This window comes from Canis aureus, chromosome 25 (genome assembly GCF_053574225.1).
Source record: "Canis aureus isolate CA01 chromosome 25, VMU_Caureus_v.1.0, whole genome shotgun sequence".
Lineage (NCBI taxonomy): Eukaryota > Metazoa > Chordata > Mammalia > Carnivora > Canidae > Canis > Canis aureus.
This window is the reverse complement of record NC_135635.1, coordinates 5820776-5836522: the sequence shown is the minus strand read 5'-3', so window position 1 is coordinate 5836522 and position 15747 is coordinate 5820776. Positions and strand designations below refer to the sequence as shown.

At 38.7% G+C, this 15747-nt stretch overlaps 1 protein-coding gene across 3 annotated transcripts in view; it reads right to left on the bottom strand.

Moving 5' to 3' along the window:
* Positions 1-876: 876 nt before the first annotated feature.
* CCNT1 (cyclin T1) overlaps positions 877-15747 on the bottom strand; it is a 32923-nt gene continuing 18052 nt past the window's right edge. The window contains exons 9-11 of one of the 3 annotated variants that reach the window (XM_077870256.1): positions 5777-6949; positions 5072-5235; positions 877-4780 (exon numbers count right to left, since the gene is read on the bottom strand). In XM_077870256.1, the coding sequence (XP_077726382.1) occupies positions 5227-5235; positions 5777-6949 (1182 nt within the window). In that variant the 3' untranslated portion in view covers positions 877-4780; positions 5072-5226. Of the gene's footprint in view, positions 4781-5071; positions 6950-15747 lie in introns of all 3 variants that reach the window. The other 2 variants (XM_077870255.1, XM_077870254.1) reach the window with 2 other exon arrangements.

Genomic DNA, 15747 nt, shown 5'->3' with positions numbered 1-15747 from the left:
ATCAAGCCAATAAAATCCACAGAAGACACAGAAAGGGTTTCAAATTTTCCTCAGAACATTGAATGATAGAGACCAGGATCATGCAAGCATTGATCATAAGATGAAGCCTAACTGTACGAATTAGTTTAACAAGCCCTATTCATGGGGATCCACCTTTATACTGTGATTTATGTACCTCATCTATTGCCAAGGATGACACAGTTGATATTAACTCTCTTAACAAAGGCAAGTCACTAAAACTTAGGATTTTGTAATATCATCCATTCCTACATTCTTCATTTGCTTTTCTTCCATTCAAACCAGACCAGAATGTCTAAAATGTCAGCAACTTCCACAAAAGTTTCAGGAGAGATACAGCAATCAAAAATCTTAAGTTGTCTTATTTTAGAAAATAGAAGGTTGACGAGAACTCAAGTGATTTTTTTTTCAGATGCGTACATCATTCTGTCAAATTGACCTTTTTTTCCTTTTAGTTTTTAAGCCATAGTTTCTGCTTTGTTATAATTTTGAAATATTTTGGCACAAGTATTCTTTCCCTTTAAATGTGTAATTTATAAGATTTACCGTGTGTGTGTGCGTGTGTGTGTGGTTTTATATGTATCAGGAAAAGAGTGAGCATTCACTATCAGTTTTTCCAGGCACCACCAAGAATGCTATATTGAGTGTGGGTTTTTTTCCCCCTCTGACTACATCATACTTTATACTACTACCAGGTTCACTGTGACAACCAAATCTTAGGTCTTTCCTGGACTCGAATTCTCCAGGATCTTGTGTAGTCAGAAAGTATATACTACCAAAACTAAAAACTATAATCATAAGAGTAAACGGCAGTTAAAGCCTAATTTAAAGACTTAGGACACATAAACAACAATCAGATGAGTGTTTTATCATTAACATTTATTGATGGGATGGATAAATACAGATTGAGAAACATACTTGACAGCAAGATATCAAACTGATAGCCAGACTATAAAATGTATACAACATCCTTTTTTAAATTTTTTAAAAATGTTTTTTTGAATTTTTTACAAAGAGCCCTTACTGTAATGGTCACTTACATCCTATCAGTCACATAACAGCGGTAGAGATCCCAGGGGTAGCATCCAGAACTGAGGTGCCCCGAGGAGGACAGAGGCAACAGCAGAAGAGTGTGCTGAGAAAGGACTCTTAAGAGCAATACAAAGAAAACAGACAAAAATATTACCACAAAATTGTACCTGAGTGACATAGATTGGTAAAGTATTTTACTTTTTTTTTCTTCTTTGCTCTTTGGTCTGATAAGAAAACGGACAGTTTCAGGTGTGTGGAATGGGGCGAGGGAAGGATCAGTTTCAAATCCAGAAACCTAGTTTAACACTATGTTAGGCTGCTGCATTCTTTTCTTAGGGTGCTTAACCCAGACAGCACTTCTATCTTGTAACCAATTCCAATATGATCTACCACTAACCAGTTAGGTCCTCAGCATTCAACTGAAGAGTTCCTGATAACCTGATGGAGACATACTTGTTCTGGCTTCAATTAGCATGCTGTCAAGCATCCCTCTCCATACTTAACATGGCAACGGAAAACCCAAGAGTCTTTCTCTTCTTTTCATTCGACCATAAATATGCACTCATAAAGGGGAAGATCAGACACTGCTTTTTAGTAAACATTTTCTTTCCCTCCCTTTTCCAATGCCAAGTCCATATTAAAAACTTTAGAAACATTAAAATGGAAGGGTCTCCCGCTTAGGAAAGAATTCTCATTCCAGAACACTCTATCAGGTAGGATTACAGTACCATGCTTGTTTCAAACACACACCCACAGAGGGATAAAAAGACAAAATAAAACTTGATAGTGTGATACAACATGAACATCTCTTAAACCATCAGGAGCAAACACTCAGTTAAAAGCTGGGTGTCAACAAGCAGCAACACAGGGAATCTGGGGAGGCATTGAAGTCACCGAAAGCTTAGTGGGACTGCGAAGGGCTTATTTCTCACAATGTGAAGGGTTGCATAGACTGCTTAAATTCTCCTAAACCCAAGAGAATATCATTTGTATTCCAACTTCAAGATGTTCTAGAATATCCCTTTTACTAGCATTAGTATCAAAATAACTTATTGACAAAAGAACAATCCTTTAAAAAAACTCATCTGTCCCCATGTTCCCGCAATTCCTGTGTTTCTGTTGGGAAAGATCTTTAAAATCCTATCATACTGGGCTAAGACTCCTCTAATTGCCTTTGTCCAGAAGCAAAACATGAGGAGTATGCACTTTCAACATGGGGAATTAGGTAGCAGAAGCTTAAGGAAATCCAGCACTGATGTTACCATGATTTTATTTCTATATCCTAATCCATTGCTGTTTCCAACTCAAGATTTGATTTCTTTTTCTATCAACACTGGTGAAGCCAATAATACAGAACTATGAAAAAGGATACATTGAATCAAAACACAAAAAAAATCATTTAAAGAAAAAAAAAAGAGGAAGCTGAGAGTCTCGGAAACACATTGATTCATGAGTGAGAAGCTTAGACTAATTCCTACATATTTTCTAAACCCAAAAAGCATAACTGATATTCCAGAAGACCAATTTAGCTTTAAATTAATGCTTCACTAGAGTTCAGCCAACAGCAACACAGGTATCTGATTAAAAGCCTTCAGGACATTCCACAGGTGTTTGTTTTTGCCAACGTAAGAGTCAAGCAAGGTTTTAGTAATGAGATTTACAGAACTTGAGGCTCCAGGCCTGCTTACCACCACTTATCCTTAATAGTCTAGGTTAAAAGGAGAAAAAAAGCCATGTTTAACTAGACTAACTTCGGATGTATAAATCCCATTTCTCACCCTTTGAAGGTGTGAGCTTAGAGAAAACACAGAGTTTAGAAACCACACAATCCTTTGAAGCCTAAGTTTATGTAATTTGAACAATAGGCATGCTAGCTGACAGGCACATCTGCTAACCCAAATGCAGCAGCTTCATGCAGAGCACACAGGACGTTCATGACATACACAGAGATCTAAAAAGAGACACTGTAAATATCTTAAAACAGTATCAGGAGGCAATAATATAGAAGTCTTTAAATTGACCTACATCAGCAATGAACTACTAGTGCAAAGGCCAGACTGCAGAGCATAAAGCAGCTCTTAGGCTCTAGTAAGCACTGTCTAGTTCACTACAGACAGGAGGTCTAAGGAACTAACTACAGATGCCACGGAGAATTGCTTGAGGCCAAGTGGGTATGTCTGCCTCTGTGGTGAAGGAGTGCATATGATTAGAAAAAATGTGACACTTGATGAGAAAAACTGAATGCTGGAAAAGACATTTTCATAATCATATCAGTGATTGATTCCACAAAGATACAGATCCAAACTAAATAAACTTTTGGGAAGGTCAGGAAGGAAAGTAGACTCCACCAAACAAAATCTAAACAAATAGAAAGCCTAGATTTAGTAAACACATCACACATCTACCAATTACCTAGCACAACACAGAAAATATCAGGGAGATAGAGGAAAATGTCATCTATAAAAATGAAGTAACACTCTAAGTAATACTGGTTTATAAGTCGGCAGAGAGCTCATTTTACACAGCAATGGCAGGCACTCTAGAGAGTTCAAATATGCAGAGATGCAGGACATTAATTCACCTTAAGGTTTACTGTACAAATTCCTTCCTATATTAGGCCAGTGCATCAACAATTCCAACTGCCTCAGTTTTCTCCCCAACCTACTCCTGGCAAGCAGCAGCACATGTACAACTCCTGTCTCCCCATGCCTTCCAATGAAAAATATTCAATTTTTCTATACAGACTATTTGGCGTAAAGGAAGCTGCATTAAAAATAAGGACAAATTCAAACTGCATCATCTTTTCCATAGCCAAAAAGACCATGAAGACCAAAGAATATCACATCAAATGATCTGTGGCTTGGTGGCATTTTCAGTTACACAACCTGGTTTAGAATTCTTTCTAGCCCCTTGACAGATTTCTTGCCTCAACAAAAGTGATGAGTTTTGAGTGCTAGGATCTTGAACACCAATTATCCTGAAATCTGCACCACAATCAAGCACCCATAAGAATAGAACTTCTGATCCATTTTTTTAAAGGACTCTTAGAAATCTTCTGAAAAACCTCTGCCTAGAAACTAAAGCCACCAAAGATGGACAATCTGGATCTGTAGACTAGGCTTGCTCACCCTCATGACACCAGTACTGTTAAATTCACAAGCTCCAATCTCTGAATCGTATAGGTTGCAAAAATTAAGGATGCAGCTGTTTCCCTTCAGATATACAGATAAAAAGCAAGTCTTACATTCATAATGCAATTTAAAATACAATACCCTAAAAACACCCAATCACAATTTCATTGTTTTCAGTATCCTCTAGCTCCATGGCTTCTCCCAGAGCTATTCTCATATATGGTCTGGGCTTTCATAGGCAGGATATACAGCACATCCCCCTTCCCTTCAGAGACCCTGAGACTGCTCTCACTTGAACACTTTCCCAAAGCCCAACTTGAAAAAAAGACACACCCGATTCTGTAGGGCAGAAGCCAGCCTTGCTCTCCAATCCTTCTTCCTCAACCCCACCTTTGTTCTGTATCAAAAGGAAAAGGGAGGGTAAAGGGGAAGTTTTTATAATGGAGTCTAGAATCAGGCTATTGGCTGCACTTGCCCAAACTAGAATTTAGAAGGCTACCACTCAATTAAAACATAAAGAAATGGGAAAATACCATGTTAAACACATGCCTCTTCCTTCCTTTATGTTCTAAAGGCCACACTGTGTTCTCTCTAGTAGACTGTTGGGAAGTGAAGATGGTGAGGGACAGGGAGGGAAAGATAAAACATGATTTTTAAACACACACACTTAAAAACACACACCCACACTTACGTACACACTTTAAGGTCTCAACACTTCAAGTGGCCGAGCCTATCAGAACTCAAGGCCAAAAGCCTACCCCCCCATCCCCCCTCCATACCCCCCACCCTTCAATCCCACCCCCCAGGAGTCACTGCTATGTATCTCATACACACAGCAAAATCCCTATCCCCTCCCCGATGATATAAAAAAAACTAAACAGATAACTTACTTTCTTTAAATTATTTTTTTAAAAGTCTCTTAAAAGATTTGACGTTTAAATACTTCCTCTCTTCTGATATATTAAACACCAAAAGGATCCACAACTGTTTGATAAAACAAACCCTCCATATTTCAGTCTTGGCAAGAAGAGGGAAGACATCAACTCTAATCAACCTAATTAGGAGGTGGAGAGGCCAAGAACAGAGAAAGTATTCTTAATCCTTCACAGCTTCAACACATTCTCACCTCTCTAATACCAGTAAAAACTATAATAAAATAGTTAAATTTCTGAGGCAGTAGCTATAATAACCAAGCCCCTCTACCACCCTCCCACTTGCATGTCGACATTAATTTATTCCCTAGTCCAAGAAGGGTGACATATTTCATAAGGGAAGTAATTTCCTTAGTTCAGAATCAGTAGTTACCAAAAAAAAAAAAAAAAAAAAAAAGTTGTTTTTAAGGAATTTTTTTCCCTCCTCTGTCTCTTTTACTTAGGAAGGGGTGGAAGTGGTGGAGGAGGTTCTGATGGTAGAGGTGGTAGCCGGGGTTTGTCTGTATTGCCAGATCTGGAGGACATTCCCCCAGCCCGTGGATTCAGATATTCACCATAATGAACAAATTCAAATGCAGGGGGCTGAGTGGGCTGAACACCCTGGGCACTGAGAAGGGAGTGAAGCATATTCACAGTATCTTGATAGTCTATTGTCTGGCTTACATTGTGACCATTGGCTCCAGTGGGCCCTTTATCCAGTTTCATATGAGGAACTCGAGTTTTACAGCTGGGCTGTGAAAAGGAAAGGCCACTTGTGTCTGAGCTATGCCCAGGCAACTGGGCCATTGTAGGAAGAGGAGGAAAGGTGAAATTTACAGAAGAGGATTTAGTACTCTTGGCAATCTTGGCTGGATGATCAAACATTGGGCCTCCAGTCTCTTCAGGAGGACCCCTTTTACGAGTAGAACTGGAAGAGGAGAAAGAACTAGACAAGCTATAGGTTTTGTGTGCTAAGGTGCTTGTCTGGCTACTATGTTTTGGATCACCTGGACGTTTGTTCCCAGTACCAGCTGGAAGCTGTGAGTGAGAGTGCTTGTGTGAGTGATGATTATGATGATGATGATGATTAGATGGGTGAGTCTTGTGCTTTTCTTTGTGCTCTCGGCTCTTTGTGACACTGTCCTCTACAGAATTGTGCTTGTCAGCTGCAGCATGGACTTTAATGCGCATTTTTATCTCCTCTGGTTTTGAAGAGGCAGCTTTATCTCCACTTGCCACTGGGATTCTCATTTTGAGAGCTGCTTTGTCAGTCTTTTCCAGAAAAGGCCGCTCGGGGTTTTCTGAGCCCTCTATGGGCATTTTCAGAATGACTGAAGAGTGGCTATCATGGTGAGACAGGAGATTCTGGGCAGCATATGCATATTGTGACTTCACATTGGCCTCCATGTTCTCCAATTGCCTCTTCTGGGCAGCCAACTCTTCTGCATGCTTTGCACGGTATTCTTTCAGTGACACTTTAGCTGATGGCACACTCTTACTATTCTGCTTCTGGGAAATAAATGCATTAGAACCATCCTGTTGCAAAGAATGATCAACTCCTATAAGTGCTAAATTCTCACTAGTCCGATGACCCTGAGCAGGTTCCAGTTTAAAAGGAGGTTGGGAGGAAAGCCAACGCTCGCCCTGCAGCATCTCCACATTGCTTAGGTTGCTGGATGACTCTTCAGTGGCTGGAAGGGAAGGCACTGCACTTGTAGAAGAAGTTGACATGCTCATTAAACCTGCAATAGTTGTGTCTGAAGAGCTCTGGGAAATCATATTGAGAATAGTCTGCTCCGAAGTGTTTTCATCTGCTCCTCGATCATCTGCTTTTGTTTTCTTGGCAGCCTGGCATGCCTAGAATGAAGCAAATGACATCTCTTCACCACAGGTAATTTATAAAATGGAAAAAAAAAAAACCTGGATTGAGGAGATTGTGGTTGCTGCAACACTGGAAGACCTGGATAGCCCACAGGCAGGAGGCTACTCTGGGATTGTAACATTAGAAGTAAGATTTTAAAAACCTTAAGTCAAGAGTAACACAAACAAGATCTCAAGGAGATCTCTGCACTTGCATGTTCACTGCAGCATTATTCATGCCAAGAGATGGAAGCAACTTATATGTCCATCAATGGGTAAATGGATAAGCAAATGTGGCATATAAGTACAATGAAATCATACCTTGCCTTAAAAAAGGATTCTGGGGAAAAGTTAGAGAAGGAAGCACCAGAAATCTGTCTCCCCACCTAGACAATAATTTCACTGGCAGAATTTGTCTGATGTAACTATTTTGGAACTCTGGAGTCTGTTAAAGGCTTGCAACTTGGGCAGCCCAGGTGGCTCCGTGGTTTAGCGCCGCCTTCAGCCCAGGGCCTGACCCTGGGGACCCAGGATCGAGTCCCACATCGGGCTCCCTGCATGGAGCCTGTTTCTCCCTCTGCCTGTGTCTCTGCCTCTCTCTCTGTCTCTGTCTCTCACAAATAAATAAAAAATTTTTTAAATCTTTAAAAAAAAAAAGGCTTGCAACTTTTGGGTTAAGCCTTGGACAGTAAACTGGAGTTAACTTACATCAACTCTTGCATCTCTCAGCACATTAGTAACTACCCATCTCCTACCCCAGCCACAATGGAGGCAGCTGTGCACCTGTTCCTAGAATAGCTTACACACCCTGGAGGAGCAAGTACGCAAAAAGGACTCTATCCTGCAAATATCAGGCTCTGTGCTCTGATCCCTGATTGCAGCTTCTGATCACAGAGGTACAGACCCAAAGGCAGGCAGCCACTGTTGCTGCACTTACCTCTACTGTTACAACCTCCTGCGCCTCTGGCTAAAGTGACTTCCAGGGGACTTAAAAGACGGCACCCTTTCTCCCCTTCATTTATTGTTTTTTTTCCCCTTTCGGGAGCCAGACATTAAAGAGCAGGATATTAAAAAAACAACTGCAGGGATGCCTGGGTGGCTCAGCGGTTGAGAATCTGCCTTGGGCTAAGGGTGTCATCCCTTTTTTTTTTTTTAATAAATTTATTTTTTATTGGTGTTCCATTTGCCAACATATAGAATAACACCCAGTGCTCATCCTGTCAAGTGCCCACCTCAGTGCCCGTCACCCAGTCACCCCCACCCCCCCGCCCCTTCCACCACCCCTAGTTCGTTTCCCAGAGTTAGGAGTCTTTCATGTTCTGTCTCCCTTTCTGATATTTCCCACTCATTTTTTTCTCCTTTCCTCAGGGTGTCATCCTAATCGGGGGATTGAGTCCCACAATGGGCTCCCTGCAAGGAGTCTGCTTCTCCCTCTATGTCTCTCTTCTCTGTCTTTCATGAATAAATAAAATCTTTTTTAAAATAAATAAAAATAAAAACTACATATACAGAGAGAACTAGAAAATTTTGATCACATATTCTCAGGGAAAGGATCAGAAAAGAAGTGAGAATATCTTAGTTTATACCTCAGGGTGACCTTCAGCAAAGACACCATACAAAATCAAATCCATCCCTCCATCCAAAAACAGTTAAGAAAAAATAGAAAAGCCTGGGAATCTGATGTCCAGAATTACCACATTATCAGATTCAAATGTCCAGTGTTCAACAAAAAAATCACAAAGCATTTAAAAAAAAACAAGAAAGTACGACCCATTCAAAAGAAAAAAAAATAAACAAACAGAAACTGCCTCTGAAATGGCAGAACTACAACACAAAGGCTTTAAAATAACTCCCTTAAAGATACTCAAATAACTATATAAGGGGAATTGTGGACAAAGCTAATAAAACAATATATGAACAAAATGGAAATATCAATAAAGAGACAGAAAACCTAAAAGGAAACCAAAAAGAAATCCTGGAGCTGAGAAATACAATAACTGCAATGAAAAATCCACCAGAAGGATTCAAAGGCAGATTTGAACAGGCAGAAGAAAGAATCAGCAAACGTTAGGACAGGACAATGAAAATTATAATGAAAAAAGATTGAAGCAAGTGAACAGAGTCTAAGAGACACCATCGAGTGGACCAACACATGCATCATGAAAATTCCAGAAGGACAAAAGACAAAAAGGGGCGGAGAGAATATATGGAAAAATAATGGCTGCTAACTTCCCAACTTTGATAAAGACATGAATAGAAACAAAAGCTCAACAAATTCCAAGTGAGATGAACTCAAAGAGGCTCACACAAGACATACTAAACTTCAAAAGCCAAAGACAGAGAATCTTGAAAGCAACGAGAGAAGTGAATCAGCAGGTACAAGGGATCCTCAATAAGATCATGAACAAGTATCTCATCAGCAACTTTGGAGGCCAGAAGACAGTGGGCCAATACACTGCAAGTGCTAAAAGAAAAAAAACCCTGTGAACCAAGAATCCTATATGCAGCAAAAATGTCCTTTAAAAATGAGGAAGAAATTAAGACCTTCCAAATAGGTAAAAGCTGAGGGAGTTCATGACTACTAGACCAGTCATCCAAGAAGTGCTCAAGTGCTCAAGAAGTCCTGCAAAGTATAATGAAAGGAAAACCTAGTATTACTGTAACTTTGGTTTGTAACTCAAATCTTATTTTCTATTTAATTTAAGAGCCTAATGCATTTAAAAGGACTATTAGTTAATGTTCTGAGACATAGAGTATATAAAAGATACAACTTTGTGACATCAACAACTAAAAGATATGGAGATGCAGGTAGCAAGAAGAAAAGTTCTGCATGTACTGAAGTTAAACTAGTATAAATTCAAACTATTATATCTTTATGATGTAATGTAATCTTCATGGTAACCAAAAAGAAAACAGCAATAGAATATACACAAAATGAGAAAGGAATTTAAAATTTTCACTATGAAAAAATCAACTAAAAGACAGTAATGCAGGAAATGAGGGACAAAAAAAGACAAGGCATATAGAAAACAAACTGTGTAAGCATAATGACATTTTCTATAATTATTTTAAATGTAAATAGGGGGCAGCCTCAGTGGCCCAGAGGTTTAGCGCCGCTTTCAGCGCAGGGTATGATCCTGGAGACCCGGGATCGGGTCTCACATCAGGCTCCCAGCATGGAGCCTGCTTCTCCCTCTGCCTGTGTCTCTGCCTTTCTCCCTCTCTCTCTCTCTGTCATGAATAAATAAAATCTTTAAAAAAAATGTAAATAGGTTAAACTCTCCAATAAAGACTGGGATTGTCAAAATGCATAAAAATATATGATCCAGCTATATGCCATCTACAAGCAACTGAGATCCTAAGACCCAAACAGGCTGAAAATGGGAGGGAAAAACATAAATCATGCAAACAGTAATCAAGAGAGAGCAAGGATGGCTATACTGATATGCGACAAAATATACTTTAAAACAAAAAAGGTGGGATGCCTGGGTGGCTCAGCGGTTGAGCATTTGACTTTGGCTCAGGGCATGATCCTGGGGTTCCAGGATTGAGTCCCACATCGGGTTCCTAGCATGGAGCCTGCTACTCCCTCTGCCTATGTCTCTACCTCTCTCTGTGTCCCTCATGAATAAATAAAAATCTTTAAAAATTTTTTAAAAAATAAAAAAACAAAAAAGGTTTCAAGAGATACGAAAGGACATTATATATTAATAAAAGACTCAATATAGCAATTATAACAATTATAAACATTTATATACCAATAAAAGACCATCAAAACTGACAGAAGACTTCACTTGGAGACTTCAATACCCACCCACAACACTGGACAGAAAAACCAGACAAAAGATAAGGAAACAGAACTTAAAATATAAACCAACCAGATGTAACAGACATAAACAGAACATACCCAACAACAGTATAAACCATTCTTCTCAAGTACACATGGACCTTTACCAGGAGACACCATATATGAAGCCACAAAGTGAGTCTAGATTTTTATTTTTTTTATTTTTTTAATGAATTTTTTTTTTAAGATTTTATTTATTTAGTCATAGACACAGAGAGAGAGAGGCAGAGACTCAGGCAGAGGGAGAAGCAGGCTCTACACAGGGAGCCCGATGTGGGACTCGATCCCGGGTCTCCAGGATCACACCCCAGGCTGCAGGCGGCGCCAAAGCGCTGCGCCACCGGGGCTGCCCAGTCTAGATTTTTAAAAGACAGATATGGGAACGCCTAGGTGGCTCAGAGGTTGAGAATCTGCCTTTGGCTCAGGGCGTGATCCCAGTTCAGGGATGATCAAGGCCCACATTGGGCTCCCTGTGAGGAGCCTGCCTCTCTCTGTCTCTCTCATTAATAAATAAAATCTTAAAAAAAAAAAAAAAAAAGACAAATATGATACAAATTAGCTTTTCTGACAAGACAAAGTTAGAAATCAGCAACAAGGTGATTGCTGGGTGGCTCAGTCAGTTAAGCGTCTGCCTTTGGCTCAGGTCATGATCTCTGGGTCCTGGGATCCAGCCAGGGTCAGGCTCCATGTTCCGTGGGAAATCTACTTCTTCCTCTGTCCCTCCCCCTGCTCCCATGTGTGAGCACTCACTCTCAAGGGCTCACACTCTCTTTCCCCTCTCCCCAAAATAAATAAATAAAATCTTTTTTTTTTTTTTTAAATCAGTAACAGGGGCACCTGGGTGGCTCAGTGGTTGAGCATCTCCCTTTGGCTCAGGTTGTGATCCCGGGTTGTGGGATCAACACCCCCATCAGGCTCCCCATGGGGAGCCTGCTTCTCCCTCGGCCTTTGTCTCTGCCTCTCTCTGTGTGTCTCTTGAATAAATAAAATCTTAAAAAAAAAAAAAATCATAAAATCTTAAAAAAAAAAAAAAAGAACGGGAATCCCTGGGTGGCTCATCGGTTTAGCGCCTGCCTTTGGCCCAGGGCGCGATCCTGGAGTCCCGGGATCGAGTCCCACATCGGGCTCCCTGCATGGAGCCTGCTTCTCCCTCTGCCTGTGTCTCTGCCTCTCTCTGTGTGGGTGTCTCTCATGAATAAATAAATAAAATCTTAAAAAAAAAAAAAAAAAGAACGAAAGCCAAAGCAAGTAGAAGGAAGGAAATAACAATTAGAGCAGAAATAAAATAGAAAATAGAATAGAGAAAAATTAATAAAACTAGAAATTGGCTTTTTGAGAACAAAATTAAGCCTTTAGCTAGATGGCCTAGGAAAAAAACAAGATTCAAACTACTAAAATCAGAAATAAAAGTGGAGACATTGCTATCAATTCTACAGAATAAAAAGGATTATAAAAGTACTCTCAACAATTATATGCCAATAAATTAGATAATCTAGATGAAATGGACAAATTAAATTCCTAGAAATACAAAACCTACTGAGAATAACCCATAAAGAAATAGAAAATCTGAGTAGATTTATAACTAGCAAGGAGATTGAATTAATAATAAAATAATCTCAAAAAATAAAATAAAAAAATAATCTCCCAACAAAGAACAGCCCTGGACCTGATGCCTTCATTGGTGAATCTTTTAAAGAAGTAACACCAATCTTTTTAAGCAGCATATTAAAAGGATTATACACTATGACCAAGTGGGATTTATTCCTGGAATACAAGAATGGTTCAACATACAAAGATCATCCATATGCCATATAAACCCAATAAAGGAAAAAAAAAAAAACACGATTTTCTAGATATAGAAAGCATTTGACAAAATCCAACACCTTCTCATGATAAAAAAACACGCAACAAACTAGGAATAGAAGGAAACTACCTCAACATAATAAAACCCATATATGAAACACTCATAGCAAATATCACACTCAACAGTGAAAAACTGAAAAGGTTTTCTGCTAAGATCTAAAACAAGAGAAGGATGCCCCCTTTCACTTCACATCAGAACAACCAGGCAACAAAAAGCATTCAGGGACACCCAGGTGACTCAGTCAGTTAAGCATCTGACTCTTGATTTTTACTCAGGTCATGATGTCAGAGTTGTGAGATGGAGCCCCACACTGGGCTCAGTGTTGAGCATGGAGTCTGCTTAAGATTCTCTCTCTCTCTCTCCCTCTGCCCCTCCCCACTCACATGTTTTCCCTCCCTCTCTCTCTCAAAAAAAGAAAAAAAGAAAAGAAAAGAAAAGAATTGGCAAATAAGTAAAATATTTGTCTGCAGATGATATAACCTTATATAGAAATGTCTACATACACAAAAAGTTAGAATTAATACATGAATTCAACAAAGTAACAGGATATAAAGTCAACACATAAAATTCAGCTGCATTTCTATACATGAACAATCTATGAAGTAAATTATGAAAACTATCCTATTTACAACAGTATTAAAAAAAAAAAACCACCAAACCTTATAAATTAACCACGGAGGTGAAAGACTTGTACAATTAAAACTGCAAAACATTGCTAAAAGAAATTACATAAGACCTAAATGGAGGGACGCCTGGGTGGCTTAGCAGTTGGGCATCTGCCTTTGGCTCAGGGTGTGATCCCGGATTCCCAGGATCCTTACATGGAGCCTGCTTCTCCCTCTACTTGTGTCTCTGCCTCCCTCTCTCTGTATCTCTCATGAATAAATAAATAAAATCTTAAAAAAAAAAAAAAAGACCTAAATGGAAAATTTATGTTCTAGATTCAAAGGCTTAAAATTGTTGAAATGTGAATATTATTACCCTAAGCTTCTACAAAATCAATGCAGTCCCTATCAAAATCCCAATGATGTTTTTTGCAGAAATAGAAAAGGCCACCCTAAAATTCATATGGGATCTCAGAGGACCACAAATAGCCAAATCAAAGTGAAAATGAAAAACAAAACTGGAGAATTTATACTTCCTGATTTTAACACTTACTGCAAAGCTAAAATAATCACTGTAAAGTGTGGTACTGGCATAAAGACATACAGATGAATGAAACAGAAGAGAAAACTCAGAAATAAGCCCTTGCATACATGGTCAAATGATTTTCACCAAAGATGCCAAACATTCAACAGGGAAAGGATAATCTTTTCAATAAATGGTGCTGGGAAAACTGGATATCCACATACAAAAGAATGAAGTTGGACCCTTATCTAGTACTATATACAAAATTAACTCAAAAATGGATCAAGGGCTTAATAAAACTCTTAGAAGAGGACAAAAGCTTCCTAACAGTGGATATGAAATCAATGATACAGGTAACAAAAGGAATTAATTTCTGGATATGATATCAATGGTACAGGTAACAAAAGAAAAAATGAACAATCTGGACTTCAAAAATTTGTTTTATTTTTCTAGTTAAAAAGTTTTAAAACCACTTCAAAAGTTAATATTAAAAACAGAACTACCATATAATCCAGCAATTCCAATTCTGGATATATAACCAGAATAAAAAGCAAGGTCTTAAAGAGATACTTATACACCCATGTTCACAGCAGCTAAAATATGGAAGCAACCTAATTGTTCATTAACAGATGAATGGATAGGCAAAATGTGTTAGGTACATACAATGGAGTATCACTCAGCTTTTAAAATAAACAAAATTCGGGGCAGCCCGGGTGGCTCAGTGGTTTAGTGCCGCCTTCAGCCTGGGGTGTGATCCTGGAGACCCGGGATCGAGTCCCACGTGGGGCTCCCTGCATGGAGCCTGCTTCTCCCTCTGCCTGTGTCTCTGCCTCTCTCTCTGTGTCTCTCATGAATAAATAAATAAAATCTTTAAAATAAATAAATAAATAAAAATAAAATAAATAAAATTCTACAATATGCTACAACATGGATGAAACTTTAGGACTTTATGCTAAGTGAAATACGCCACAAAAAGACAAATACTTTATGATTCCACTTATATGAAGTACTTAAAAGTAGTAAAATCATAAAGATAGGAAGTATAATTGTGGTTGCCAAGGGTTGAGAGGGAGGGAGAGTGGGGACTTATAATAATGGGTATAGTTTCAATTTTACAAGATGAAATGAGAGGCACGTGGGTGGCACAGTTGACTAAGCATCCAATTCTTGGTGTCAGCTCTTGGGTCATGATCTCAGGGTTATGGGATCAAGCCCCACACTGAACTCAGAACTCAGCAAAAACAAGATGAAATGTATTATGGAGATGAACGGTAATAACGGTTAAACAATATGAATATATTTAATACTACTAAAATATACATTTAAAAATGGTTAAGATGGTATCTTTATGCTATATGCATTTTACCATAATTAAAAAAAAAAAAAAAGAAAAGGATGGAAATCCTGCCACTTGCCACAACATGAATGAAGGCCTTTTGCTGTGAAATAAGCCGGACACAGAAAGACAAAATATGATCTCACTTATATGAAGAACCTAAGAGAATTAAATTCATTCAGACAGAGTAAAATAGAGGACTGGAGAGTAGGGAAAAACAAGAACCTGTTAGTCAAAGGATACAAAGTCAGTTACAAGATAAGTCCTGGAGACCTACTGTATAATGCCTATAGTTAACAACACAGTACTGTATACTAAAAAATTGGCTAAAAGGATAAATCTTATACTAAGTATTCTATCACACCACCAAAAAGTTATAGTAATCTATACCAATGCTACAAGCCAACTAAAAAAATAATTTGTGCATATCTAAAATTTATCCATGTCTTATGACTTATGACAGCAGTTAGTCCAAAAGCAAATTTCAGAAATTTTGGTGAAGTGTCATATGACCACAGTGATGACCTATGTACTGTCAATTCTTTAAAATCTAGGTAAACTCATTTTCTACAACTCACAAACTCGGGAGAATGAGATTAAATTTATCAATCTGAATTTCT